This window comes from Aethalodelphis obliquidens, unplaced genomic scaffold (genome assembly GCF_003676395.1).
Source record: "Aethalodelphis obliquidens isolate GAN/ISIS:26980383/991018 unplaced genomic scaffold, ASM367639v1 scaffold9, whole genome shotgun sequence".
Lineage (NCBI taxonomy): Eukaryota > Metazoa > Chordata > Mammalia > Artiodactyla > Delphinidae > Aethalodelphis > Aethalodelphis obliquidens.
Window position 1 is genome coordinate 8,509,795 of NW_020837953.1, and position 27,398 is coordinate 8,537,192.

Here is a 27,398-nt window from a genome sequence, read left to right on the forward strand (position 1 = left end):
AGATCCTGGATGACTGTGTACTGCTCCTGGGCTGTGGAGTACAGGGATTCACAGAGGTGGGAATTGTCCAAGGGGTGACTGGCATGGAGGGACATAAATCCCTGGAAATATAGAGCCACGGCCTCGAGCCCAGCTTGGGAATCACCCTGGAAGCTGGAGCCAAGGCTGCCAAGGCCAGGAGAGTGGGGGCTGGCATGGTTTGCTCTGACAGCTTCAAAAGACTGCCCTGCCCTCATCTCTTGGTGGGGCTGATGTAGCCTCTTGACAAGGGGCTGTTGGGCTCTTTACACTGCACAACCTGACACTGGGATGCTTGCTCAGATCCCTTTTTGCCTTTTGACCTTGTGTGGCAGTGCTGCCTGGGAAAGCCACAATCCTCACTTGCCCAGAGAGGGAAGGAACTTGCCCAGGGTCACCCAGAGAGGAGGTGGCCGTGCCAGGGTTCAGGGTCAGCTCTGCTTCCAAATCCTTCCACGTGGTTACACGTCATACAGGGTCTGCCAAGGTGGTTTAGTCTAGTCCCCAGCCTGAAACTGACCATGCTGCCTCAGTTTCCCCAGAGTGGTCCATTAGCAAAGCATAAGTTGTCACAGGCCCAGGTTTATTTTACCGCACATTTCTGGGCACATTCCAGGGGAGCCCTTCATGCAGGTGCCTCTGGTCTGTGGTGGATCCGCCACATTGCCTTGTCCTGCAGCCCCTGGGATCTAGTCCAACTGCATTTGCCTCTCTGGGGTCCTCATTTTTTGCCCGATAATGCTGAGGTGGCTAAGGGACTTAGTATAAAGAGTCCAAGCTTTGGAAGCTGCCACATGGACTTGAAATCCCACTTCTGCCACCTACCACCCTCACCTCTTTGAGCCTCAATTTCCTCTTCTGTAAAATGGGATTAACAACAGCTGCCAGAATAGCTACGAGGAATCACTGGGATATTGAGTGAAAGGTGGCAGGGCAGAGCAAGGGTGGAAAACGTCCAAACTGGTCATGACAGTGAAACAGGTCTGTTCCCCAAAACACCACCATGGGACATGCACCCGAGCCTGCCATTTCCTGGCCTCAGTGCTGCCCTTCAGGACTGTGATGTTGCTTGTGGCCGCTCTGGCCTGTCAGGACTTGGCACACTGTGGGAGGCCAAGCTGACTCCCAGGCTCCCAGGATGCCAGGGAGGAAAGGGTCCGTGGCGAGCATCTGGCTGGCCGAGGCCCAGCGATGGAGCCCCTCCATCCCCTTCTTCGTCAAGCCTGCCTTGCTCTCCTGGGGTTTGCTGGTCATGCACTCGTGCTGACGGGCTGGGCGGACTTCTCATCCGTGTGCTCAGGGCACAGACACAAGCTCACTGAGCACTGAGCTGAAGCTTCCATGGACTTCCCACCTATTCTTGGGCTTTTCTTCCGTATCTGATGCCCCTGGGCATTTTGTTTGGAGAGCCATGGTGGGGAAGAGGGACGTCTGACTGTGAGGTCCAACTGTGGCTCTGCTCCCACCGAGGTGTGACCTTGGTCATGTAACTTAACACCCTGGAGCTGAATTTCCCCACATGTCAAGTAGGGACAGAACAGGCCCTTTGTCGTGGGGTTTCCTGGTAAAGTGCCTGGCACAGAGACTGGCACACAGGATGCACTTGGAGAATGTTAGAATCGGAAAAAGAAAGCACTGGAATATATGTTTCTTTTTTGAATGCTGAGCTTCCTGTGGAAGGGGCGCCCTGGTGCTCATATTAGGAAATGCCCCAGGTGCCGTGGTTCATAAGTATACTTCCTTTCTGATGCACTATAAGCCATGATTTACCAAAAGCTGTGATTTACCAAATACCACATTGGTATTTATCACCCATGTGGACCCCTCAGTGCAGGGCTCAGGGAGGGCTTTTTGGGGGTCCTGGACTGGGAGGCAAGTGAGCTCGTTCTGACTGCTGCCTTCCTGTGTTTCCCTGGGCCAGCCCTTTTCTCTCTCTGGGTCTCAGGCCCCCATCTGTAGGTAGACTCTGATTCCTCTGGTTTCTTCCAACCCTGCACAGGCAGAGATGTTCTTCTAAGGAAAGTGTGAAGAAAGCTCAGCTTAGAATGCAGATGTACTGCAAGGATTTCATTGAAAAGAAAGACAGAAATGGAATGGATTCAGGAGGCCTAGCATCTGTCCCCAAATCCCTATTAGGCTGCTCAGTGGGGGAGCAGTCATGTGGCTCCAGAGGGGGCCAGAGGGCCTGTGGGAGGATTTACATAACCCAAGGCTGGTCACTGGGAAGGAGCTTCCCGGGGAGAGGGAGAGCCTGGCCCTGGAGGTGCGGGAGCAGAGGCTGGACAGCTACGTTTCCGATGGGTTCAATGCCCTGCACTGAAATCTACCCTGAGTTGGGTCCTGTGCTGAATCTGATGCAATCCCTGCGCTGGGGGAGTGTCAGGCCAGTGGAGGGACAGGGAGGGAGAAAAGTAAACCCTGTTGGTCCCTGTGTTCTTGTCCCAGTTCTGCTCCCAGCTGGGAGTTCTGCTCCCAGCTGCTCCGACCTGCTGTGTGCTTCCCCTATGAGGGCACAGAACACCCCATTTCCTTTGCTTCTAATTAAGGCTCAGACCATAAAAACAGCAATAGCTGCTACTTACTGAGCATCTGCTGTGTGCCAGGGTCTCTGCTGCCTGATCTTCATACATTATAACTTCTTGTTACTTCTCCTTGGAGCCCTTTGTTTCTTTCTCCCCATTATATAAATAAGAAAACAGATGCTCAGAGCTTAAGTAACATCCCCAAGATCACACAGATAGAAAGAGGCAGAGCTGGGATTCCAACCCCCTGTGTGGCCATAAGCGCCTTGGGAGCAGAGACTTATTTGGATGTCTTGCCCACAGATTCTCTTTCCCTCGCTCTGAACAAAACACACCTCATTAATCTTGCTGCAAGGTGATCATTTACTTTCATAATTTATTATCACCAGCTCCCTGGTGCTTGCAGAAGGAGCCTCGACTTCAGTCTGGTTGTGGGGAGCAGGAAAGGCAGGTAAAGGGACTGAGAACTGGCTGAAGGGGCTAAGGCAGCTACCGTATGTGATCAGGGAAGGCTTCCTGGAGGCTGTGACAGTGGACCTGGCCTTGGGAGGAAGAGAGAGGTGTGATGGGAATGGGCATTCCCCGGATGGATGAATCCTGTCACCCTTGTTGAACCTGGAGAGCAAGGCCAGGGATTGCCCGTCTCCTCCTGGTGTGGAATGAATAAGCCTTTCTCTCCTGTCCACTCCTCTTGGTCAGGGAGGCTATGGGAGGTCACGTGGTCCAGCTTGCAGACCAGCACAGTCTGGTCACCCCGTAGCCACCTGAGTGTATGTCCTAGAAAAGCCCCGTGCCCACCAGGCCCCTCACGCTCTTCTCCTTGCCCCGCAGCCAAGAAGACCTGTGCGGACAGCGACTTCACCTGTGACGACGGCCACTGCATCCGAGAGCGGTGGAAGTGCGATGGCGAGGAGGAGTGTCCCGACGGCTCGGACGAGTCCGAGGCCACTTGCAGTGAGTGTTGCCCCTAGGCTGGGGGAGGGGACCTGGCTCTGGGCTTCAGTTTCCTCATCAGGTCTTCCCGGTTGGGAGGTTGGGAGGCTCTGGTGAGGTGATCTGTCACGCGCAGCCTCAGACTCACTTTGTGCTGAGCCCTTGCCAGCTCCGGGCTGACAGTCCGGTGCCTCTAGCTGCTGGTGTCTGGTGACCTGTTTCTGGACTTTCTTCCCAGCCCTCCGGCAGGTTGGGCCCTGCTCCTGTAGTTCTGGGAGCCCTGCTGCCCAGAAGTAGCCAGAGCACATCCTCCAGGCCTCCCCTCAGCCTCCCCCACTAATTTGTTTTGAGGACTCTAATCATAATTCTAATAGTGCTAATGGCGGCTGGTGCGTATCGAGCATTCAGTGTGTAGCGGGCACTGTGCTAAGCGCTGTGTATGCTTTCATTCATCTAATTCCCACAGCGGCCTCATGAGGCAGGTACTGTCACTTTCTAACTTTTGCAGAGGCGGACACTGAGGCTCAGAGAGGTTGAGTGACTTGCCCAAGGCCACTCGGCAGGGATTTTGAGACCCCAGCTCTGTCCTCTGCTCTGGGCGGGCTGCTGGCAGCGAAGACAGCCAGGGGTGAGGCGAGGGCCAGAGCGGAGCCCCAGGCCCCCGCCTCCCATACTCAGGCTTTGTCTCTCTGGGATTTCTTTTCCAGGCCCTAATCCTCAAAGCAAACTTACACCCACCAGGTCATTCCATGACATTTGTTAAATTAAAAAGGAGATGAGACGGGGGCAGGGAAGGACCCGGTGGTCCCGGAGGCAGAGCTTCAGCAGAATGAGCCTGAGACAAAAGGCCGGGGTGGGGGCCGCACGTGGAGGACAGGGGGCGAGGCGGGGGGGACCTGGTTGGGGTGGGGGTGGGGCTGGCAGGGACCTGCGAGTCACAGTCCCGGATCTTCCTTAAGGGTCACAGTCACCCCAGAGGCGGAGGTGGGGACAATGGAGCCCAGCGTCCCATCTAGGGCTGCGGCTGGTGATAACTGGGTTTCCTTGTCTCCTAGCAACAGAGCTACCAGTCTCCGTGGGAGAGAAAGAGAAAGGGAGAGAGAAAGGGAGAGCAGGAGCCGTCCCCGCCCGAGACAGGGCACCCCCTCGTTCCCTTGCACAGCTGCCCTGCCTTCCCCGGACTTGCTGCAGGCCCTATTCTTCCCTCACCCCACCAAGTAGCCAAAGCTGGTGCAGCCCCAGGTGTCTGGGCCCAAGGGCAGCCCAGTGCTTTGTCCTGAGCTTGGCTTCAGGAGGAACAAAGCCCAGCCACGCCCACTGGTGCCTCATCCTCCTGGCAACCTTGGGAGCGGGGGTGGATCTGTTTAGAGAGAAAGAAACTGAGGCTGGGACAGGTTCAGCCACTTGCTCAAGGCTGCCCAGCTAATATAGGGCAGAGCTGTGTGCAGCCCAGATTGTGTGTTTGGGCAGGGGGCTGTGGCCACCATGGCAATCAGCTCGGTCATCCAGACCCCATGCCTGCGGTTTCCCTGGACACTGGAGGTGGGAGGGGAGGGGGAACATCGTCAGGGTCATTCCTGGGGTCTGTCCTGCTGCCTGAGCGCTGTGCTCCCCCGCCTCCCCAGGTCTCTGTCTCTTTGCATTGACGCTCCTTTTCATCTCCCTCCTGCCCAACCCTGCACTGTCGGGCTGCCTCCCTTCCCTGCTTGCCCCTCCTCCCTCTCCCTCTTGCCGGCTCTCTCTCTGCTGCCCTGCCCACGTTTCCCTCTGTCTTCCTCCCTCTCGCCATCCCAGCACTTGCTGCCTTCCCATCCTCTGGGCTGTGTGGGTGCCCTCGGGCCTCACGCCTCCTGCCTCCCAGGCCTGCTTTGTGTTCAGCTGTAGAGCACGTTTATCTGACCATTGAGTAGCTGGAGGCTTAGGGAAGCTGAGGGCCCTGCTTCCAAGACACACAGGTGGTTCATGGCTGGTCTGCCTTCCAGGACAAAAGGCAGGCTCCACAGTGTCTCTGAGGCTTGACAGGGGGCTCCGTGGGAGCTGCCACCGAGGCCACACCCTGGGGGTCGGCGGCCCGGCTCTCCTCTGGGCTCTCCCAGTGATTCACTGTGAGGTCCTGCATACTTTCCCGCCCCTCTCTGGGCCCTAGTTTCTAACAGTCCAGAATTCCAAAGACTGTGATTCTAAGACTCCTGGACTCTTAGGGTTCTGAGGCCCTCTTTCTCCCTTGCCTGTACCCAGCTGGGGCACAAGGCCCAGGATCCCACTCTCCATGCACAGTTACATTGGTCACAGGTGGGCAAGGTCTGTGGGTGGGGAGGGCTGCCTGGGGGAGGGCAGCCAGAGTGGGTCCTTGAGGGTCAGGCAGAATTTGCGGGAGCAGGACCTGGTAACAGGCTTGCTCACAGCCTCAGGACCTGGTAACAGGCTTGCTCACAGCCTCCTGACCAAGTGAGAACCCGGCAGCCAATTCACTGCCCATTTAATTGGCGTTGTCATAGCAACCTCCACAGCCTACCAGGTTCCTGGGGACTGTGCCAGCTTGCAGGATAGAGCCCCCTGCCTACCTGCAAAGAAAGATTATAGGCAGTAGTAGAGGGTAGTGGGTTTGATGTCTGATATATTTGGGTTTAGGTCCTTTAACCTGTGAGACCTCAGGCAAGTTGTCCAATCTCCCTGAGCCTCAGTTCATTTGTCTGCAAAATGGGGTAATGGTGCCTACCCTACGGGGGTTATGAGGATCAAATTAAAAAAATGCACACAACGTGTCAGTGCGGGAGCAAATGGCAGGGTTATTTTGTGATTACGTTTTGACTGTAGGCCCTCTCCCCATTTAAAGCCTTAGAATAGTCTAAGTGAGTGGGGTTTGCAGGGAAGGGAAAGGAATTTGGGAGCAGGTCCCCCTTCTTGTGTTCCCCCACTATGTCATCTGCCCCTCGCTGCCTGGGGTTTCTCCCAGCTCTGTTTCCTTCTGGTTCCGGGTTCTGTGTCTATCAAATTGAGCCAGGAGTCACAGTGGGAAAGCGGGGACATTTGCCTAATGAAAGTAGCATTTCAGCTCTAATTATAGCTCACTTGACTGGGGCCATTTGTGATCCACCTTCAGGCATCTGTTGGGAGGGGCGTGGGATGGGGGTGGGGAGGTTAGTTCAAGGTGAAGGAGTTACAATTCTGGGTGCTGCTTATTGAAAATGAGGTTTTTTTCATGCGTCTTAGAGCCTTCCCATCTGAAAGGGGGACCTCACAGATTAACCAAGCGTACCTTCCTATCAGAGACCAGAGATTTTATGAGATCCCAGCAAGGTTAGAGGCCAACCCAGCTGACCCTGTGAGAAGAAGCTTGGTGTAACTGCCCCCTTCTGCACAGTGGGACGTCCCATGTCGTGCCTCCTGGGGCAGCAGCTAGACCCTGAAGTTCCCACTGCCTGAGCCGCTGGTCCCCTCGGAGCTGGCAGTCCCCGTGCGGAGGTTGTCTGCCCCTGTGCCTCTTGTGACCTGACACTGCAGATGTGCTTGCTCAATAAGTAGCTGTCAGGCACTTTCATTCTTTTATTCAACAGACATTTCCCTTTTTGTTAATTTGTGAACTTATGAATTAGAGAAAGTACCATTGGATTTGGATTTCTGGTGCAGGCTTCTCTGGGAATTTATAAATGCCTCCGGCCACTCCAGGGTGCAGTTGCAGGCCCTTGGTGACTTGGAGGATTCCTGATGTCTGAGACACAGTGGGGCTTGTTACTCCTGCCTCGGAGAACCTGGGGTTACTTGGACAGCAGGCCAGAGGCATCCCTTGCGGCATCTGTTTGTGTGTGTGTGTGTGTGTGTGTGTGTGTGTGTGAGAGAGAGAGAGAGAGAGAGAGAGAGAGAGGGAGAAGGAGGGAGGGAGAGAGAGAGGGCAGGAGAGGACAAGAGGTGGAGAGAGGGAGAGGTGTTCAGTTCAGGGGTGGAGGCTGCGTCGTGGCAGGCCCTGTGGACTCTAATAATGTGTAATGTGCATCCCCAGAGGTGAGACCAGGGCCCTCCCAGCCCTTTGTATCTGCACTTCATGAAATAAAACTAGGGCAACTGTTTGCTGAATTCCAAGTTTGCTCCAGGCCCTGAGTGAAGGGATTTCCATGTTTCCTCATTTAAACCACCCATCAACTCTGGGAGATTACGTAACCCCTTTTTCAGGTGAGGGGAGCCAGGGTGCAGAGAGGTTAAGTGACTTGTTGAAGGACCTTCATGTTAGTAAATGAGATTTGGACCCAGGCCTGTCCGGCTCCAAACCCATGCTCTGTCTCCTGCGTCGTGCTGCCTGGGGCCTTTAGCTTTAGTTATCCTGAAAGTGGACATCAGACGGCCATCTGCTATCTCACAGACTCTGCCTGAGCAAAGGTCCGGTGAGCCTCCTCCCTCCAGTGACCCCTCTGCAGCCCAGGGTTGCCGGGAGACCGGTGGGGCCTACTTTTCTCACGTGCAGTGTCCAGTGCCATGAGTTAAGCAGTGCAATTGGAGTTGAGGGACCTGGGGAGGAAGCCCAGCTCTGCCCTTCACCACAAGACTTCGAGCAAACGACTTTCACTCTCTGGGCTTTGCTCTCCCCACCCACCTCGTGAGGAGATACTGCACATCAGCACTCCCCAGACTCACTTCCCAGGGCTGAGTGGTGAGAAGCCTCACCCAGGAGCCCGCGGGGCAAGGTCTGTGTCCTGCTTTGGGGAACAGCTGCACCCCAGCGGAGACGGCAAGGTTCTAGGAGAGACAGCTGTTGGAGCACCCAGCATCTAGCAGCCGGGCAGGTCACTTCCCCTCTCTGGGCTTCTGCCTCCTGTCACTCCAATGGCTGCTCCTCAGTGTGCCCTCCAAGGCCTCTTGTGTCCCGGCGTTCCAAGAAGGTGCCTTGGCTCTGTGAGCGTAGGAGGGCTGGTGTCAGGCACTGCTGAATCCTCGAGAGCCTGTAATTAGAGCTGTCTATTTAGGGACACAGCAAATGTCTTATTAATTATAAAGAAAGGAAGCAGACGGATTGTTTAATCATTGTCCTTGCTGAAAGGTTATGCAATTAACTGTATAAATATTCATTCAGAGTTCAAGCAGCTGCCTGCTGCACTGGGGTATGCAGAACCAGGCCCCCAGAGATGGTGTGGACAGGTCAGGGGCCATTTCAGTCACCTGGGCTTTTGGGCAGAGAATTTGGGGCTGGTTCTGGGCCACTTCTCTACCCACAGGAGCAGGAGGGGTTTGAGGGAAAAGGGCAGGGTTTTTAGTCCAAGGAACCGGGACTCTGCCCCTCACTGCTGTGCATTTTGGGCCAGTTACTTGGTCTCTCTGAGCCTCAGTTTCCTTATCTGTAAAATGGAGTGCTTACCTGCAGGACCACTGCCCTACTCCATTCCAGGGGTGCCACTGACATGATGATCTTTGCGAATGGTGCCCCTGGAGTTTGCACTCACAGCCTGCAGGGCCCACTTACCTGGCAGGGTGAGGGTCAGGATGACATGGGAAAGTATCAGCTCCTCAGAATGGAGCAGCCTGACCCACTGTAGGTGCCCAGTGAATGTGGCTCCCTGCCAGCTCCTCTGTTTCCTAAGGCCTGGCGCAGGGATATATGGCTGCCTCGTCCCTCCATCCCATGGTTCCCTCAGGAAACATACAGAACCTCCTCTATCACTTTTCTGGGACTGAATTTAAGAGATGAAATATCCTATATCTTTTAGACTTGTAGAATGATAACTCAGGGGTTCTCAAATAGGGTGCATGAGAATCACCAGGGGAGGTGAAGTGGGGGGGAGTTGGCTAAAATGCCTGGGCTCTGCCCTCGGAAGTTTGGATTCAGTCTAGAGTGAGCTGGAGCCAAAGAACCTGCACTTCCAACAGCCCTCACGCACCCACCCCTTAGTCAGGACTCCAGGACACACTGGTCGCTGCAGCCCCCTCGTGTTCTGCTGGGCCCAGAGTGGGAAGTGCTTTCTCGGGTCCTGCAGTGCGTGGGTGATGGAGGTGCTCTGGGCCCCTCTTCTGACTCCCAGGCCGCTCACCACCCTGCACTCGCCCCGAGGAGGCCGTGGTAAAGGGTCTTTGAGTGTCAGTGCTTTCCAGGGCTCTACACGACAGTATCTGTAAAGGGAAATTTCTGTAAAATGAATCCTGTGAATCCCGTATTCCCAACAGGTCGCCTTGTATCTGTGAAATGTATTCCTAGGGATAACTTTGGGATCCACAGTTAGGGGTCCGAGGTACTCCTCTCCCCCAGCGTAGTAGTGTCTGGGGGCCTTGACTCAGATACCTGCTCCCAACCCCACCTTGTCTGTGCCCTTTTCTCCATCTCTTCTGGCCTCTCACCCCAGCTATGGAAGTAAGAGGAAGAAAAACTGGTCTGAGATCAGAGAGAAAAACTGAGGGTAAGGCACCAGTAACCTGCCACCTGCAGGGTGCAGGGGACTGTGCCGTCTCTGGCATCAGACACAGCTGACTGCATCCTCACTCGGCTCTTGACAGCTGTGTGACTAGTACCTGGTGATGGGTGCCGTGTCTGGTACACAGCAGTGCTCAATAGCTACTCACTGAGGGAACAAACAAGTCCTCAGCTCTACGCGTGGAGAGTAATAGTAGGTATCATTAGTGAGCACTGGCTGGGCGTTCTAAGGGCTTTACAGACATTAACGTAGGTGTTCGTAACAATCCTGTGGGATAGGGAATAGTATTGTCCCCACTTTATGGGCACAGAGATGAGGATTGCTGGCCAAGGTAGATAGCCAGTGAGTGACCGAGCTGAACCCAGGCAGCCAAGCCCCAGAGCCCATGGCCTCGACCTTCGTGCTGGAGGCCCCAACCTAATCTTCACCCTGCTGGGTTGTTGTAAAGATTAAATGGAAGCGTCTAGCTCTGTGCCTGGCACGTCCTGGAGACCACTGAGTTCGGCCTCGTGTACCCCCTGAAAGGCAGAGGGAGCCAGCCGCGGAGGCCTGAGATGCGTCTGCCTCAGCTGGGTCTGTCACGTGGGACCTTCTGGGACGCTCAAGATGAGAGCCATCCCCAGGCCTGATCAGGGTTCTCATTCTTTCTTCCAAATTGAGAATCAACCCTGGGGCTTCGAGCCCCTGATTGAGTCAGCCTCTGATTGCAGCTGCAGTAATTATAGCTGTGTGGTCCCGCTGGGCCCTGCCACTCAGCGGCTGCTCTCAGCACCATCGCCAGGGGAGGGGGATTGGAGGGAGCTGTTGGGGCCTTGGTGAGCCCTGCACATCTGCAGTCATGGAGTCACTGATCTGGAAGGCAAACTGAGGCCCACATGGGGCATATCTCACCCAAGGGCACACAGCTGGAAATGGCAGAGACTCATGCAGGGCAAGGCGGCTCCACATTGCTGGAGCCTAAAGGGAAGGCTTGGAAGGGTGGAAGGTCGGGCCGGTGAGGCAGGCAGGGGTTGGCTGGATCAAGGAGGGCCTTGAGGGCCAGGGGCCAGGGGGCCACGAAAGGGTGTTAGGCAGGGCAGTGGTGGGGTCAGTTATAGGATTCAGGAAGTCTTAGGGGAAGACAGGGGCTTCTTCTCAGACGAAGAAACTGAGACATGGGGCAGGAAGGCCCTGGTGGATTCCGAGGGCCTCGGGCCAGGTGGCTGGAGCCAGGCAGTAGGACCGGTTGGCACCATGCCCTGTGTCCCCCGCGGCTAAGCCATGCACGTGTGTCTGTCTCCACAGCCAAGCAGGTGTGTCCCGCAGAGAAGCTGAGCTGTGGACCCACCAGCCACAAGTGTGTGCCTGCTTCGTGGCGCTGTGATGGAGAGAAGGACTGCGAGAGTGGAGTGGACGAGGCCGGCTGTGCCACCTGTGAGTCCGGGGTCAGGTCCCCAGGGTTCGCCAAGCACAGTCAGGCAGGCTCGGGGAGCAGTGGCCGCTCGTGGGGAGGGGCCAGGTTCTCCAGGGGGCTTGGCAGGTGGAGAGGAAAAGGTAACGGTCAGGACACTAGTAATGGCCGGGCACTTTGCAGAGACATTCTTTTTCATCCTCACAAACACCTCACGAACAGCCATTATCATCCCCATTTGTGGGTGAGGAAACTGAGGCTCAGACAAGCGAGGAAAAGTGCCCACGGCTGAGTGCTGGAACTGAGATTCAAATTCAGGTCTGGACAGCAAAATCCATGCGTTCTTAAACCATGCCTGCCTGACATCTGCTCATCCATTCCATACGTCTGTACTGATCTCTGAGCAAGGGCAGGGAGACCAGGGTGGGGACCGTAGTGAGAGATGGTGGTGGCCCGGGCCAGGGCACTGGCAGTGTCAGGGTAGGGAGGGGGACTGTTGCTAAAATCTCAGATTTGAGCCCCCGTGCCACAGGGCAGGAAGACATTCCCAGCAGCCTCGGCAGGGACAGATGGAAGTGGTCACTGGGGCAGTTCCACATCACTGAGCTTCAAACACAGGGATTATCTCCTTCCCAGGGAGCGGACCAGCAGGGCCTGGGCCAGTGGGGAGCACAACCCGACCGTGCATGTTTGATGGGCGCCTACTGTGTGCCAGGCCCGGAGCCAGGCTCCGAAAGGGCCGATAAGGTGACTGCTACACAGTCCTCCCTTTGGGAGCTCATGATTAACGGGGTAGACAGACTGGCTATCGTTACAAGGCTGTGAGGCTGGGCTGAGATCTGGGCGATCCCTTGGGGGCTTTTGCCAAGCTCATGCCCACCACTGTCTCCCACCCCCTCCCTTCATCAGCTTCTGTATTTCATCCTATCCACCCTTCCAGGCCCAGGGGAACGCCGTCTCCTCTGGGGGCTTCTGAGTCACAGCACTCTAGGATTCTGAGTCTGGAGTTTGGATATGTCTGAAGCCGGAAGCATCTGGTTATGGGGGCAGATCCTGGCTGGGGCCAGCAGTTTCAAAGCCCCGTTGATGGCATTGGCTCATTTCTTCAGCTGTGATCATTTTGTGGGGCCTCACTGGCCAGTGAGAATCCTCTTCCCTCCCCCACTCCCTGAAAATCAGATGTTTCCTCAGTCATCAAGGCCATCAGCCACTACCGCAGCGGGTAGGAATAGCTCTAACGAGGGCATGTTGTGGCAGGACTGTTTCCTGTTAATTATAGGAGATAGTGGTGTTCGAAGGGCCTGTGGGGCTTCTCTGCTTCAGCTCCCCAACCACCGGGGGAAACAAAAAGAATTCTCCCTTCTCTCATCCCTCAGAGCTTCTTCCATTCGTGAATGCTGGGCGAGGGGGGTCTCTGGGCACAGGCCTGAGGATGTAGATCTTCAAGGTGCTGTCAGCTTCCAAACCTTGGAGCGAACTCAGGATAAAGACAGCACGTCTTCTCAGAACTCTGATCGTAATGAGTCCTCCCTCCCTGTCTGGACAGGAAGGAGGGGAGCTAACCTAGGCATCAGCTTAATCTTGAGGGGCAGACATCACAGGGTAGGGTGTGCTTTTCCCACCAATGCCCCAACATCCCAAAAGCCCAGAAAGGGAAAAAAAATGCATCTGTCAGAAACTTGGTAGCGCTGTCAGCAACACATGACACGAGCTGCCCTACATGGTGAAACTGAAGACATCGTTCTCTTTTATGTTCCCTAACGATGAGAAAGGACTTTTTCCCACCGGAAAATAAAAACACAGGCTCTTGGCGCCCCCACGTGGAGATATCTGGTGCTGCCACCACCGAGTTACCTGTGGCCACAGCTCCTGCATCCACACCCTGCCTGGGCCCCCAGGCCTGTTCTTGGCCTCTGTGTAAGGAATGAAGGAGGGAAGGAGGCCAGGTCGCTGCTCTAGAAACAGCCTACACTCCAGGATGGGAGGAAAACCAGAAAGCCGAGATGAGTTAGAGTAGGAAGTAAGAGCCCCAAACCTGAGTTCTGGTTCCCTCATCACCATGGACTGACTGTGTGACCCTGGGCAAATTGCTCCTCTCTCTGGGCCTCAGTTTCCCCATCTGTAAACTGGTAGCTGGGCTGGTGGTCACTAAGGCTCCCCCAGCCTCTGAGCTCAGAGCAGCCCACCAGAGAGGGGAAGCCCAGGGCCCCAGGCAGGGCCAGTGACCTGTGCCCTTAACTACTGCACATCCCTAAATTACTCCTCACACCAGGGCCGCTCCAGCCTCCATCCACACCACACCCACTCACTGCAGGGAGCTCCTCTGTGCCGGGCCTTCAGAACAAAAGTGGATCAGTCTCAGAGCCCACCCCCGTGCAGTTTGTGGTCACGGGGCAGACAGAGAAGGACACAAGACCCAGACACCTGAGCAGGCTGTGAAGGGTACCAGAAAGGAGAGTGGAGGTGGGTGGAAACTTGCCAAGCAGGGGAGCATGAAGTGTGTTATGAAAGAGGTAGAATTTGGGCCCTTGAAGGATGCGAACTCATCATTGTGAAATACAGAGACAGTGGCGGGCAAGAGATGGGCGCCCAGCAGATGGGGCAGCTTGGGCAAAGGCCGGGAGGTGGGAAAGTGTACAAATGGTCCAGTGTGCGACGTGAAGCCGGAGCATGTGCGGGAGTGAGGTGATGGGGCAGAGCAGTAGCTCCGTGCCAGTGGCCTTGGATGCTAAGCCCAGGGACTTAGGATAGTTCTGGACAAACTGGGGACGGGGAGGGACCTGAGCTGTGTTGTAAAGAAGCAGGTCCAGACCTTGTTTCCTGGAAGGGTCAGTGTCATGTTACATATCATTTCCTGAGAACATCACAAAGCCCTTCAAGACAGGGCGTGTTCTGCAGCTTTAGAGACTCTCCTAGTCCCACCATCCTGCTGGGAGCAGCACAGGAATTCCTACTCCCAACGAGGCTGGGGAGGTTCAGGGTGGCAAGTGTGCTGCCCCAGGTCATCCAGCATGACCCTGGCAGGACCCGGATTGGAGGCCCCCTTTGCTGTCCCCTGTTCGGCCTCCCAGCCGGGCTCATTCTGGCCCGCGGGTGAGGGTCAGGGCCCCTGTAGCGGGACCAGCGGGCCGGGGCACCGGGGATGGGATGGGGTCCGGCGGGCCGACCGGCTCTCTGTCCCGCGCAGTGTGCGCCCCGCACGAGTTCCAGTGCAGCAACCGCTCTTGCCTGGCCGCCGTGTTCGTGTGCGACGGCGACGACGACTGTGGCGACGGCAGCGACGAGCGTGGCTGCGCCGACCCGGCCTGCGGGCCCCGCGAGTTCCGCTGCGGCGGCGAAGGCGGCGCCTGCATCCCCGAGCGCTGGGTCTGTGACCGCCAGTTCGACTGCGAGGACCGCTCGGACGAGGCGGCCGAGCTCTGCGGCCGCGCGGGCCCCAGGGCCACGTCCGCGCCCGCCACCTGCGCCGCTGCCGCCCAGTTCGCCTGCCGCAGCGGCGAGTGCGTGCACCTGGGCTGGCGATGCGACGGCGACCGCGACTGCAAGGACAAGTCGGACGAGGCCGACTGCCGTAAGCCACCTCCCCTCCGTATCGCCCAGAGCCGCGGGTGCGCGACTGTCCGCCGAGGGGCCGCGTCTCCTCGCCCTACTCTGATCCTAGTAATGTTTTAACGGTGGCAGCAGGACTTGGGAAAAGTGAAGTGACTTGTGTGAGGCCACGTGGCTGCTAAGCTGCGGAGCTCAGGGTCTTCACAGGTACCTGTGACCTTCAGTAACGCTCCCCCCCACCCCCATACCTCCCATCTCTGCCCTTCCCTGTCCCAAGCAGTCACCAGTGGTTCCAATGCCAGACACCTTGGTACACTCAGGAAGCCCCCCACCCTGCCTACCTGCTGGGCCTGCTCATCCTTCAAGGCCTTGCCCAGGTTCCTCTGATGGACCCAGCTGGGCTGCGTCTCTCCCCTGAGCTGCTGCAGGTCCCTGGCACCCTCTCTTACAGCACATCCACACTGTGATGCCCTCGTTGCTCGCCCCTCAGCCCCACTGTGAGCTCCTAGAGGATGGGGAGTCTCTTAGTAATCTCTGTGTTCCCCACCCCTGCACAGCACCGCACACACACTGGGCGCTCAGGAAGGGTTTGCTGAAGGGATGAGGTCGTTAAGTAATGAGCACGGAGACTCCAAAGAAGACCACGTGTCTGTTTGGAGGGGTGGCCCTGGGGAGAGACGGTGGAGTGGGAAACAGGAGACCTGAGTTGTAGTCCTGCCTTTGCCAGCTAGAGTGCTGTGTGACCCTGGGTGAGGCCTTCCCCCTCTCTGAGCTTCAGTCTTCCCGTTTTGTGCCTTGGCCAGGTGTCCTCCGAAGACTCCCAAGCTCAGCGACCGGTTCTGGTTTTGCCAGGGGTGGATACGGAGTGGGGGTGAGGGTGGAGGTTGGGGGAAGAGAGCTGTCCCCGCACCACAATGGCCCTGACTCTCTCCCCTTCCCCTCTCCTGGCAGCGCTGGGCACCTGCCGTGGAGACGAGTTCCGGTGTGGGGATGGGACTTGTGTCCCTGCCATCAAGCGCTGCAACCAGGAACAGGACTGTCCAGACAGGAGTGATGAAGCTGGCTGCCTGCAGGGTGCGTGTGGTCAGCAGCAAAGGGGCAGCATCCTCTGAGGCGAATGCCTGAGCTCCTCCCCCCGGCTCCGTAGAGAGCAGCGAGGGAGACATCACCCCTTGGTCCCTAAGATGCATCTTCCCTCAGAGCATTACTTGCCCCTAAACCACCCAGATCCCCTTCCTGGGGTCCTAGTGGCACTAGACCTGGATTTTTAAGGACTTTGCAAAAGCTGAAAGAGGCCTAGGGGGAGGGGACGTGAAGGCACTGCAGGAAGTCCAGCCCCCATCATTGGTCCACATCTACGCCTCTAAGCAGCCTCTCTCACTCGTTCCCAGACTGAGCAGAGGCTGAGTCCCACTTCCCAGGGAGACCACTTAATTCTCAGATGGCTCTGCGGTCATCACCCTGCAGCAGCAGCAGGGACCCGGACCCAGTGGTCATCTGGAGAAATGGATCAGCGATTGGGCAGTGACGTGGCCTCCTCTACCTAGGGCACTTGGAGCATAGGTCCCCCTCAGGAGATGGTCAGTGCATCTGCCAGGGTCTCTGTAGAGCTGCTGCTTTTCCCTCCAAGTTCCCTAATACTGACAGATCAGACGCAGAGCCCCATGCCCTGCCCTCCTAGATGATGCTTGGGTATCCCGATTATCCCTGGGGTCCTGTCCTTCTGTGAGCAGAGCTCCCTCTGGCCCTGTATTCAGCTGTCTGTCCTGGGTCACTTTCTGGAGACCAGCAGGGACTGGGGCTGGAGCTCTTCTCACCTCCCATGGGCCCAGCCCACCCCAGCCCTCCCTGCCCAAGGTCTCACCAGTGCTGTCCACTCTCTTGTCCGGCCCGACAGAGTCAACATGTGAGGGTCCCCGCAGATTTCAGTGTAAGAGTGGCGAGTGCGTGGACGGCGGGAAAGTGTGTGATGCTCAGAGGGACTGCCGGGACTGGTCAGATGAGCCTCTGAAAGAGTGTGGTACAGTACCTCTCTCCGCCCCGCTGCTGGACTAACCCTCCCTGCCACGCCCCCTCCTGGCCCCAGCCCTCGACTGCCCCTCTGCACACATTCTGATCTGACCCTGTCTCTGGACTCGTGCGCTGTCCCATGGTCTCAGACGGGGCTCTTTGCCTTTGGGGCCTCTTGTTCTGCTACTCTGCAAATCAAAGGGCCTTTCCTTTCCAGATGCTCAGAAATTATGCTTCCTCTCACAAATGCAGCCTCTCCTCACTTCTTCCACGTTCAGACCTCTGAGTGTGTGCTCACTCTGAAGTTTCTCTCTTCCTCATTATTTTTGCCCTGCCGACCTAGCCAGGGCGCTGGCCTCTGAGGCCTTCCAGCCCCCTGCAGGAGACCCTGCAGAGGAAGAGGTGGGGAACAGCAGGCGGGTGGGCAGACGAGGCACATCTGGAGGCCACTGGGCTCAGGCCAGGCCCGGGTGAGCATAGGGCAGAGCCAGCAGCAGAGGGTAGCACCATCCTGAGAAGCTTTCTGGGAGACCAGACTCACGGGCTGGACACGAGTTAGGAGTGGAAAGAGGCGGCTGTCCTGACGGCCAGAGCTGTAGGGGTAGGTTCCAGGCTAAAAAGAACAGGAGAGTCTGGACCGTAGGTGGGCGGGCATCCTAGAGAGCACACAGGAAACCCAGCGTGGGCTCCAGGAAGGTTCATTTCTGAGGTCAGGGGACAGAGGATTTCTTGAGGGACAGAGCCTAGGTCAGACCCTCCCTCCCCTACCCTCCTGGCAGACCCTTTTCCACCCAGTACCTCCCCTCCTGAGCCCTCAGAGGAGCTTCATCCCCTGGAGCTCCCTGGAATAGCACGTTTCTGCCCCTACTGAAGATTAAGAAATTGATTTCGGAAGGAGGAGTAGCTGGGTGAAGGTCCCTCGGCCTCCACCTGAGCTTGCAGGTGACAGACTCCCCCCAGGCCCTGCCATGGAAAGTCCCAGAAGAAGGAAGTTATGGAAAAGAGGATAAGGAAGCAGGAGCAGCTGAGCCTAGCCACCGCCCCCCACCCACAGACTACTAACCTGCTAAACTCTCTTCTCTCTTGTCTTTTGCATGACACACCAAAGAGACGTATGTACGCATGTGTTTGTGTCTCTGTGCTGGTGAGAGGCCAGTGTCTGTACCCATGGCTCCTTCTCTGAGGAAGGCAAGGGAATTGCATCACGTATCTCTGTGCGGCTCCCACGTCTGTGTGAATGTGCCTGCCTGTGCACGTAAGCTGGTGTGTGTGTGCATGCAGGTGTGGGCATGCAGGTGGGCGTGCGTGCTGGGAGAAGGGCACTGCCCCTTCCTTCAACAGGGGACCTCAAATGCTCCTCAGGCCTCTCTGGGCCACCTTCCCCTCTCCCCACCCTGCAGGCCCCCCAGCAGAATCACCTCCAGGGTAGGTAGAATTGGGAAGGCCCGGAGACTCCCCTCAGCCTCTGCCTCAGCACTGGTCTTCCAGGGAAGGGTTGACGGAGGTAGACAGCTCGGGACCCGCTACCCATTCTCTGACCCCGACTCACCTCAGCCCTGGAGGACTCAGTTCCTTGGTCTTTCATCGAAGCCTGAGTCACGTGGGGCTCTCCCCTTTCCCCTTGCAGAGCCATCCTACACATGCCCCTCCACCCAGTGGTCGGTAAATACAATGGTTGAGCTGCTGCCCCTGCAGAAGGCGGGGTAGGAAGTGAGTGAACTGGTGAACAAATGAATGGATGGGAGGGAATAGTGTGGTGTGGGAGAAGTCAAGGAGGGCTTGGAGTGACAGAAAGAGTCCTGGAGGTGGTACCCTACAGAGACCACTGCAAAGCTACCACAGCTCAGCCCACCCCGAGGGGCTGGGGCTTCCCAGGGCTGGGCCTGGCTGAGTCATCCCCCGGCCCCCGAGTCATGGGGTTGCTATGGTCTTCTTCTTTCAGTTCTGCCAACATCCCAGAGAAACAGGAGGCGGCCCAGGGGTAAAGAGGAGCATTCCCTAAGCATGGCTCAGGCTGGAGGTGGGGCACCACAGCTGTGCATGGCCTGGGGTGGGCAGCTCAGACCAGCTGTGTGCATGGCCCTGGCTGGCCGGGCACAGCTCTGCCTGGCTTGGCTGGAGTGGTGGGACGTGGGCCTGATGGGCAGAGGGTGGCACGGCACCTTCCCTGGCTGGCAGAATTAACCCTCTGTGGTTCTAAAGCCCAAAGATGCTGTGAGAACTTGCTGAGCCTTGGTCCTGGCCTCCCTGACCTCCGCTAGGACCCTGCCAGGAGGTGGTAAGGGAGTGGAGGACGGGGGAACCAGATGACCTCCTGGCATCCCTTCATCCCTTGCTGCAGTTGGTAATATTGGGACCAGGCCTGTGACTAAGTGTAGGAATAGGGACAGGTGCTGAAATGAGAGGAGGTGAAAAAATCCACCATAGTTCATGGTGGGAGAGAACTGACTTAGCAGCAGCTCCGTGGAGAAAGAGGCCTGGCAGTCTTAGATAACCACAAGCTCAGTAGCGGGCAGCCCTTGTCGTTCAGACTCCTCTGGGTGGCAGACTAGCTCTGGGCCGTGCGGGAGAAGGACACAGACAGATGGAGTGCAGGCAGAGAAAGGCACTTGAATGGCGGGGGACCAGGAATCGGCGCTTTAAGGAGATTCTGGGGGAGCCATTGGACTCTGGTCAACCCCACACAGAGCCAGCTGCCTCAGGAGGAAAGCAGGCTTCCCGAGGCTGGGGGTGTTTAAGCGAGGGCATTTCGGAAGGGATTTTTGGGGTCCCTGAGGGTTGGACGTGGTACCTGCAGGCACCTTCAACTCTGAGGTCACAAGGAAGGAGGAGCCATAAGAAACGTGTTTGTGAAAGGAAAGACCTTAGGCAGCCTAGCTGCCTTCAGCCTGGTGGTGGACAGAGCCCTGGCCTGGGAGGCAAAGGACCCGAGTTCTGGTTCCACTCTGTCCTGTCTATGCGACCCGGCCCTCTCTGAGCCTCCTCTTGCCCAGTCACCTGGCTAATGAGGCTGAGGCTCAGTGAGGCTCTGGGGGAAGCTCGCTGCCCCGGGTCTCTGTTTCAGCTCTAGGCACATCCCTGTCCTGCCCCCACCCCAATCTGAGCTCCTGGACCCTCAGGAGCCCACGTCCCTCCCCAGGGCTGAACGAGTGTCTGCACAACAATGGCGGCTGTTCCCACATCTGCACCGACCTCAAGATCGGCTTTGAGTGCACGTGCCCATCGGGCTACCGGCTCCTGGACCAGAAGACCTGTGGTGGTGAGCCCCTCCCCGAGCCCCTCAAGGAGGCGGCTCCTCCGGCCAGTGCTGACCTCTGCTCCCCCCCACAGACATTGACGAGTGTGAGGACCCAGATGCCTGCAGCCAGATCTGTGTCAATTACAAAGGCTACTTTAAGTGCGAGTGCCACCCTGGCTACGAGATGGACACCCTGACCAAGAACTGCAAGGCCGTCGGTATGGACACTGCAAGGTGGGGGGGGGTGGGGCAGGGGAGCAGCTCTGAGGGAGTCCAGGAAGCAGTGTGCTTCCCATACGTGAGGAGCGGGTGTGCACACCTGCGTGTACACACACAGATGGCAGGTTGCACACACGGTGCTCAGAGTGTAAATATTCAGCACACACACGATGCACTGTGCATGTACACCCACGCAGACGCTGCACAGCGCCACCTGGTACAGCCCACAGAGTCTGCACTCGCACGACACACAGTGCCAGACACAGGCTGGACCGTGCTGGCTACACACGGCACGGGCAGCCCACACAAAGAGCAGGCCATGTGCAGACCTAACGTTGATCGTCACGTCAGCCAACGGAATTCACTTATTTTATTCAGTTCTTTACACTGGACACCTAACATTGTTGTAGGCACTAGGGATTCAGCAGTAAGCAAAACAGACGTGAATCCCTGTCTGTCCTCATGGGACTTACACTCTAGTTGGTGAGACAGACAAGAAATCAGAAAAATAAATACAGTGCATGGCAGATGGTGATGAGGGTTCAGGAGAAATATAAAGTAGAGAAGTTATAGTTTTCGATAGAGTGGTCAGGAAAGCCCTCACTGAGAAGGTGACATTTGAATAAAGGCCTGAAGGAGATGAAGGAGTGAGCCATGCATCACCTGCAGGAGCCGAAGGCAGCAGCATGCCTGCTGTGTTCAGATAAGAACGAGGAAGCCAGGGCAGCCAGGGCAACCAGGGCATAGGAGGAGATGAAGTCCAAGAGGTGACTTGGGGGCAGATCACAAAGGCCTTCGAGACCATTCTAAGGGCTGACTCTCGGTTTCACTGTCAGTCGGGGAAGAAAGCCTTTGTGGCTTCAGAGTAGAGGGACAGGGTGTGCCTTACATTTTAACTGACTTCCTCTGTAGGCTGTGTTGGGAATAGACTGTCGGGGGCAGGGGAGGAAGCAGGGGAGCTGCTGCAGAGGTCCTTGCCGTCAGCCAGGAGAGAGGTGATGGTGGCTTGGATCAGGGCCTTGCGTGGGAATAATGAGAAGTGGACAGTATGAATATATTTTGAAGGTCAGGATTTATTTTGAAGCAGCAGGATTTGCTTATGAATTAAATGTAGGATGTGAAAGGAAAAAAAGGAGTCAAAGATGACCCCAAGGTTTTTGACGAACTAACTGGAAAAATAGGATTGCTATTTATGGAGTTGGGAAAGACGGTGAGAAAAGCAGGTTTGGGAGAATATTAGATTGATCTGGACATGCTAAATTTAACAAAACGGTTTAGACATCTAGCAAAGTATTGTGTAGGCTGTTGGATATACGAACCTGGGATTCAGATGCACGAATACTCATTCTATAGGTTATAACAACACAGCAGCTACAATAATTGACATGTAGCCCGTAAACCCAAAACACATACCACCCAAACTGCACAATGTACAGCACATACATTAGCCCATCACATGTAACATGCAACCTGTTCTTACCCCCACATGGGACAGGTGTGACACAGAACTGGGATTACATACGTGCAGTGGAGACAACATACAATGGCCCATGTATACACAAACCCTTATGTGTGAATATCTAAAGTGCAGTTACTCAAAAACTCAAATCATAAACACACAGGGTTCCTGTCACAGTCACAGCTCTCAGTAAAAATCACCTCAAGGTACCCTGTAACCCAGCTCCTGCCCTCAGGAAGATGAAGTGTCTTTGCTCTCATTTTGAGGTGAGGAAAATCACAGTTGGTCAGTGGCGGAGCTGGGCCTTGCATCCAGCTTTCCTCCTTTCTCCTTGCGCTTAGACCTCTAGTTTTCCATGGTATCTGTTTGTCCCACACCTTCACTGTCACGCCAACCCTGCTTTGAAATAATCTCCATCACTACACACAGGTCACACACCCAGCCCCAGGCCCCACCTGGCTCTGTGCTGGTCCTACCCTGTCCCCAGGGAGCACATTAGCCTGGCACCGATGGACAGTGACAGGAACCAGGTGGCCTGCAGAAGTGTCAGCTGGAAAACAAGAGGGGGAGAAGGTACAGGGGCAGGTGTTGCCATTCAGTATTGCAGGTGCCTGAGAGTGGTCCGCTCCATCTGAAAACAGGCTGGAGGGGTGGCGGCCTGTGCGAAGTGCTAGGCCCTCATAGGCCTGGGGGACAGTGACCCTCCCCATGGAGTAGCCAGGAATGTCTAGCTCACTGAAGATCTTCCCAAAATCTAATCCTAAATCTAAAAATGGGTTTGTGTATACATGGGAGGTTGTGTGTTGTCCCTTTGCACGTATATAGTCTGTGTCATATTATACACATCCCACCCCTGCCTTTGGCTCAGAATAAAGTGAAAACTCTCTCCCTGGATCACAGGATCCTTTGTGATCTGGTCCCTTCCAGCATCTGCAGATTCGTCTCATGCCAGTACACTCTGTATAAACTAAAGTCTCACAACGACCTCCTTGAACCTCCTCCCTCGAGTCCCACCCCCAGCCCTGAGGGCTGTGCTCCATGCTGCAGCCTCAGTCATCTTTCTAAATCATTTGACGCTCATGTTGCCCCTTCTTGAACACTGCAGTGGGGCCCAAGCAGAGGAGGTGGCAGCTGCTGGGGAGACATGCATTCTAGGTAGAGGGACAGCTTGAGCAAAGGCCCCGAGGCAGCAAAGCTCTGCCGTGGCAAGGTGATGACAGGTAGTCTGGTGGCCGGAATCAAGGTGTCAGGGGGGTGAGTGATGAGGCTGGACAGGGAGCTGGGGTCATGCTGCAGAAGGCCTTCCGTGCAGGCCAGAGGAAATGGGGAGTCATCAAAGATTTGGGGGGAGTTTGTGCGCGATAAAAAGAATAAAAATCACTCTGTTATGCATGGGGCTTTGCATCTTATGCTTTTTGTAGCCATCATTTCACCTGCTTCTTTAACCTGTGAGGTAGGAGTCGTCGCCACTTTTTACAGGAAATGAGGAGTCCCCCAGCAAACCAGTGGCAGAGCCTTGGTCTCCAGATCCCCCGCCTCTTGCACTGACCCTTTCCCTCTCAACCCCCCTGCATGGCAGCTGGCAGAAGCCCGTCCCTAATCTTCACCAACCGGCACGAAGTGCGGAGGATAGACCTGGTGAAGCGGGACTACTCGCGTCTCATCCCCATGCTCAAGAATGTCGTGGCGCTGGACGTCGAAGTTGCCACCAATCGCATCTACTGGTGTGACCTCTCCTACCGCAAGATCTACAGGTGAGTCGAGGCCTGGGTCCTGCAACCAGGCCTGGGGGGCGGGGCTGGGGCCAACAAAGAAGGAGAGGAAGGGTGGCCTCTGCACCCCTTCTGCCTCTATATTTCCCCAGGACAGAGATCGGGCTTAGGAAGGCACGGGGGATCACAGCGGTTGTGGAACTGCCAGGACTTCTCCACCTGCTGGGCCTTCCGGGGGGTGCTGAGGGCTTGGATGGGCAAGCAGCTTTGAGCCCCACACATGGGGGCTTTGACTGACCTCCGGTGGCCTGAGCGGGCAGTGCGAGACACAGGAAATGTTCAGCCAGGGCGGAAAGGAAGAAGCCTCTGGGCTTTGGTAGGAATTTTCAGAGCAGCTCACATATATGTGTGTTGGATGCTGGGGACTCAAAGATGACTCAGACCTGGTCCTGCCTGGAAGATCCCACTCAGAGCATAGCGAAATCCACTGTGATGAGCATTAGGGAAAAGTATAGAGGAGGCCTCTGACCCAATCTGGCGGTCAAGGGTGGCACTACCTGCAGTCCAGCCCTTCCCAGCACAGTCAGTGGACTCTGGCGCTTGGGAAGGCTCCTTGCACACGCAGGAGGTTCTCTCCTAGGAGCCTCTGCGTGCCCAGGCCCCCTTTCTTTGTCCTGAGATCCACTTGGCAGGACTGCCGATGATCAGGCACTGGGCGGACTGTTGAACGAATGGTGGATGGATGGATGGAAGCAGTCCGCGTGCTGCTCACCGACAACTCGATGCTTATCACACCCCAGCACACACAGACACACTCACAGTCGCACACCCAGAAACAGCTTGAGCAGTGCCTGTCCGATGGTTGTGACGGAAAGAGGCAGGATTTGATGATGCCCTGGTTATGGAGCTGTGGGAGGATGAGTCAGAATGAATTCCCAGGTTCACTTTGGGAGTTTCAGTTTCCGGCTTGGGAGGTTTCATGGACGGTGGTACCGTTCTCTGAGATGGAAGCAGGGGAGGAGTTTCGGGTGGGGGGTAGGCAGTCTGTCTGTGTGGCTGAGAGGAGGGGAATGGGGATGAACAGTTTGGGATGTGTTGAGTTCAAGGTGTCCAAGGGACGTCCGACGGGGGCCAGTTGGCTTTATAGTCTGGAACTTAGACAGTTGTCAGGATCAGAGGGTCAGAGCTGTGGATGGCTGTGGGCACTGTGGAACTAATCACCCGAAGAGAGGGTAAGTGGAGAAGAAAACCTTGGGAAATAAAGCATTTGGGAGAGAGAAAGCCCTGCTAATTTTGCCTCCTGAGTGTCTGCTGTACTGTGGCCCCTTCTGTCCATTCTTACTGCCTCAGCCCTTCTGCACACCCTCTTCGTCTCTCACCTGGGTGCGGTCACAGCCTCCTAACTGGTCTCTCTGCCTTCATTCCCTCCTCCTCCAATTCCTCGCGTATTCTGCAGGTGCCACAGTGATCTAACATGCCTCTCTGGCCATGTCCTCCGACCTGTTCAGTTACCCCTCCACAGTGAAATCCTGAGCCTTTAGCGTGGCACACAGAGCCTGTCAGGATGTGGCCCCTGCCTACACTTACTTCCTGTCTTACACCCCACATACCCCACTCCACCCCCACTGGATCCGTCACTGTTCCAGAGCACACGCCTCGGCATCTGCACATGCTGTTCCCTCTGCCTTTGTTCTTTGTGCTCCTGACAGACTGGGCCTTCAGGGCTCAACTACAAGGCCTTCTCCAGCCCTCCAGGATGATGTAGTCTCCATTACTCTGCCGCTATAGCCTCTGATACTTTCTGTAATCACAGTGTCTTGGTGTAATTATCTGGCTGTAAATTTCTGTCCCTACTAAACTGAGCTCCTCCAGGCCAGAGACCGTGGCTGACTTGAGCCTGTATCCTTACCCTGGTGGCCCAGGGAATGTGTTGAGTAGAAATGAGCCAAGTTCCTCTCCAATGCGCTGCTGTGACCCAGAGGGAAGAGAGAGGGGAAGGGCAGCTCCAGATGGGCCCGGGGGTGGCACACCTGCCCACGCCAGCCCTGGTTGCTCCTAGCGCCTACATGGACAAAGCCAGCGACCCGGCGGAGCAGGAGGTCCTCATTGATGAGCAGCTGCACTCTCCGGAGGGCCTGGCAGTGGACTGGGTCCACAAGCACATCTACTGGACCGACTCAGGCAACAAGACCATCTCAGTGGCCACAGTTGATGGCGGACGCCGCTGCACTCTCTTCAGCCGTGACCTCAGTGAACCCCGGGCCATTGCTGTCGACCCCCTGCGAGGGTGAGTGTTCCCACCCCCAAATTGCCCCAGGCGCTCAGTCCTCATGTGTCTGTCACAAGAGCTGCCTTGAGGGCTTCGGAAGGCCCTGGGCCACCCAGACACAAGCCACAGGGAAGAAAGTCCGTGTGGGCCCCTCAGCCTGTGAACCCCTGACCCAGGGTCCCTTGCGCACTGGTCGCCAGGGTGCTCCTAGGACTCTGCTACTCTCTCACCATATCATAGAAGCAGAGCATCTCAGAGCCGGGTAGGGCGCTAGAAATTGCCTGGTAGACGCTCCTGGGGCAGGAAGTCTTCCCTCAGGCTGCTGCGCGCTGCAGGTGGGCATCTGGCGACTGCTCGCACTTCCAGAGACAGGAGCTTGTCACTTCTCATACGGCCTGTTTCATTTTGGGGCAGCTCTGCCCATTAGAAAGTATTCTTTTGTTTGTTTCGTTCTCATGTTCCCACATCTGCCTCTCTTCAACTTCCTCCATTGGCCTCCGGAGTTACCTCTAGCATGTCTACTCCCTGCCCTGCAGGACAGCCAGCAAGATTTGAGGACTGAGATTACTGGGTCAGCTCTGCTCCAGCCTACCCGCCTCCATCCCCATCCCTGTGGTCCACAGCCTCTGGGCCCCTCACCACCCAGGCTGCCCTGCTCTGCCCATGCCTCCATATCAGGGGTAGGGATTCTGAACAGAGCACGACTCCCTCCCTCCCTGCCTCCCTCAGTGGGGATGTCCTGAGATGGCATGGTTTTTAAGCAGCTGCATCATATTATGTTTACCAGGATCACCAGCTTCTTCCTGCTGCTGTTTCCTTAATTGTTAAGCAGGGATAAGAAAAGCCTCTTCTTCCAGTGAGGGCAGCTGGGGGTGAGGCTGGCCACCTGAGAGGGTGTGCGTGGCCTTTGTGCGTGGCCTTGGGCAGTGGCGGACAGCTGCCGCTTTGCACAGGTGCATCCAGGCCCTCTGCAGACAACTGTCATCTCCTTTAACCCCCACCTCAACCCTGTTCTCTGTCTGCTGTCACACAGACCTGGGGCTGCACCTGCCATGTCCCCCAAACCATATAGTTACACCCAGCCCATTCCTGGTCCATTGTGGCTCGGTCAGGGTCCCGCCAGAAAACCCACTGCACACTCATTTTAAGATAATTTAAGGCCGGTTAATAAAGGGACTATTGACAAAGGAGCGGGTAAGGTCTCATGCACTATCCTGGACTAGTAACAGGTAACAGGCCTGAGGGGCAGGAGCAGGGAGGGTTACCCGAGTTGGGAGGGAAAGAGCTGGGTAGAGAGGGTCACCTTTAGGGCATTAGCCAGCTGGAGGCACCTCTGTAGGGGGGAGTTAGGGGAATAGACATCCTGACCTCAGTCTCTCCCCTTCTCCCTCCGATATTTTGCTGAATACAACTGGAAGCCAGACGGCTAGGGAGCCCAGCCCAATGATGTTCCCACATGCGCCAGCCTTTTGGTATACAGAGCAGAATGGCCATGGGATTCGAAGTGGCAAATGGAAGGGATCCAGAACAACCACGCAGCCCCCCAGCCTGGAGCCAGCCTTGGCTTGACACCAGCTTTCAGCAGAGGCATTTTGGGGAGGGTTAAGCACACGGGCTTTAGAGCCCAACTTAATTTGAACTTAAATTTGAAGCCTGGCCTTACTACTTATTCACCACGTGATCT

The 27,398-nt window shown here is 56.3% G+C and overlaps 1 protein-coding gene across 17 annotated transcripts in view; it reads left to right on the plus strand.

The window, feature by feature from the left end:
• The window catches only part of LRP8 (LDL receptor related protein 8), a 79,046-nt gene that overhangs the window by 33,964 nt on the left and 17,684 nt on the right, over positions 1 to 27,398 (plus strand). For 2 of the 17 annotated variants that reach the window (XM_027108483.1, XM_027108490.1), the window contains exons 3-12: positions 3,372 to 3,494; positions 11,153 to 11,281; positions 14,446 to 14,829; positions 15,759 to 15,881; positions 16,705 to 16,827; positions 18,760 to 18,837; positions 19,957 to 20,076; positions 20,148 to 20,273; positions 23,313 to 23,487; positions 25,505 to 25,732. In XM_027108483.1, coding sequence (XP_026964284.1) covers positions 3,372 to 3,494; positions 11,153 to 11,281; positions 14,446 to 14,829; positions 15,759 to 15,881; positions 16,705 to 16,827; positions 18,760 to 18,837; positions 19,957 to 20,076; positions 20,148 to 20,273; positions 23,313 to 23,487; positions 25,505 to 25,732 — 1,609 coding nt within the window. Of the gene's footprint in view, positions 1 to 2,929; positions 2,992 to 3,371; positions 3,495 to 11,152; positions 11,282 to 14,445; positions 14,830 to 15,758; positions 15,882 to 16,704; positions 16,828 to 18,759; positions 18,838 to 19,956; positions 20,077 to 20,147; positions 20,274 to 23,312; positions 23,488 to 25,504; positions 25,733 to 27,398 lie in introns of all 17 variants that reach the window. The other 15 variants (XM_027108492.1, XM_027108494.1, XM_027108498.1 and 12 more) reach the window with 13 other exon arrangements.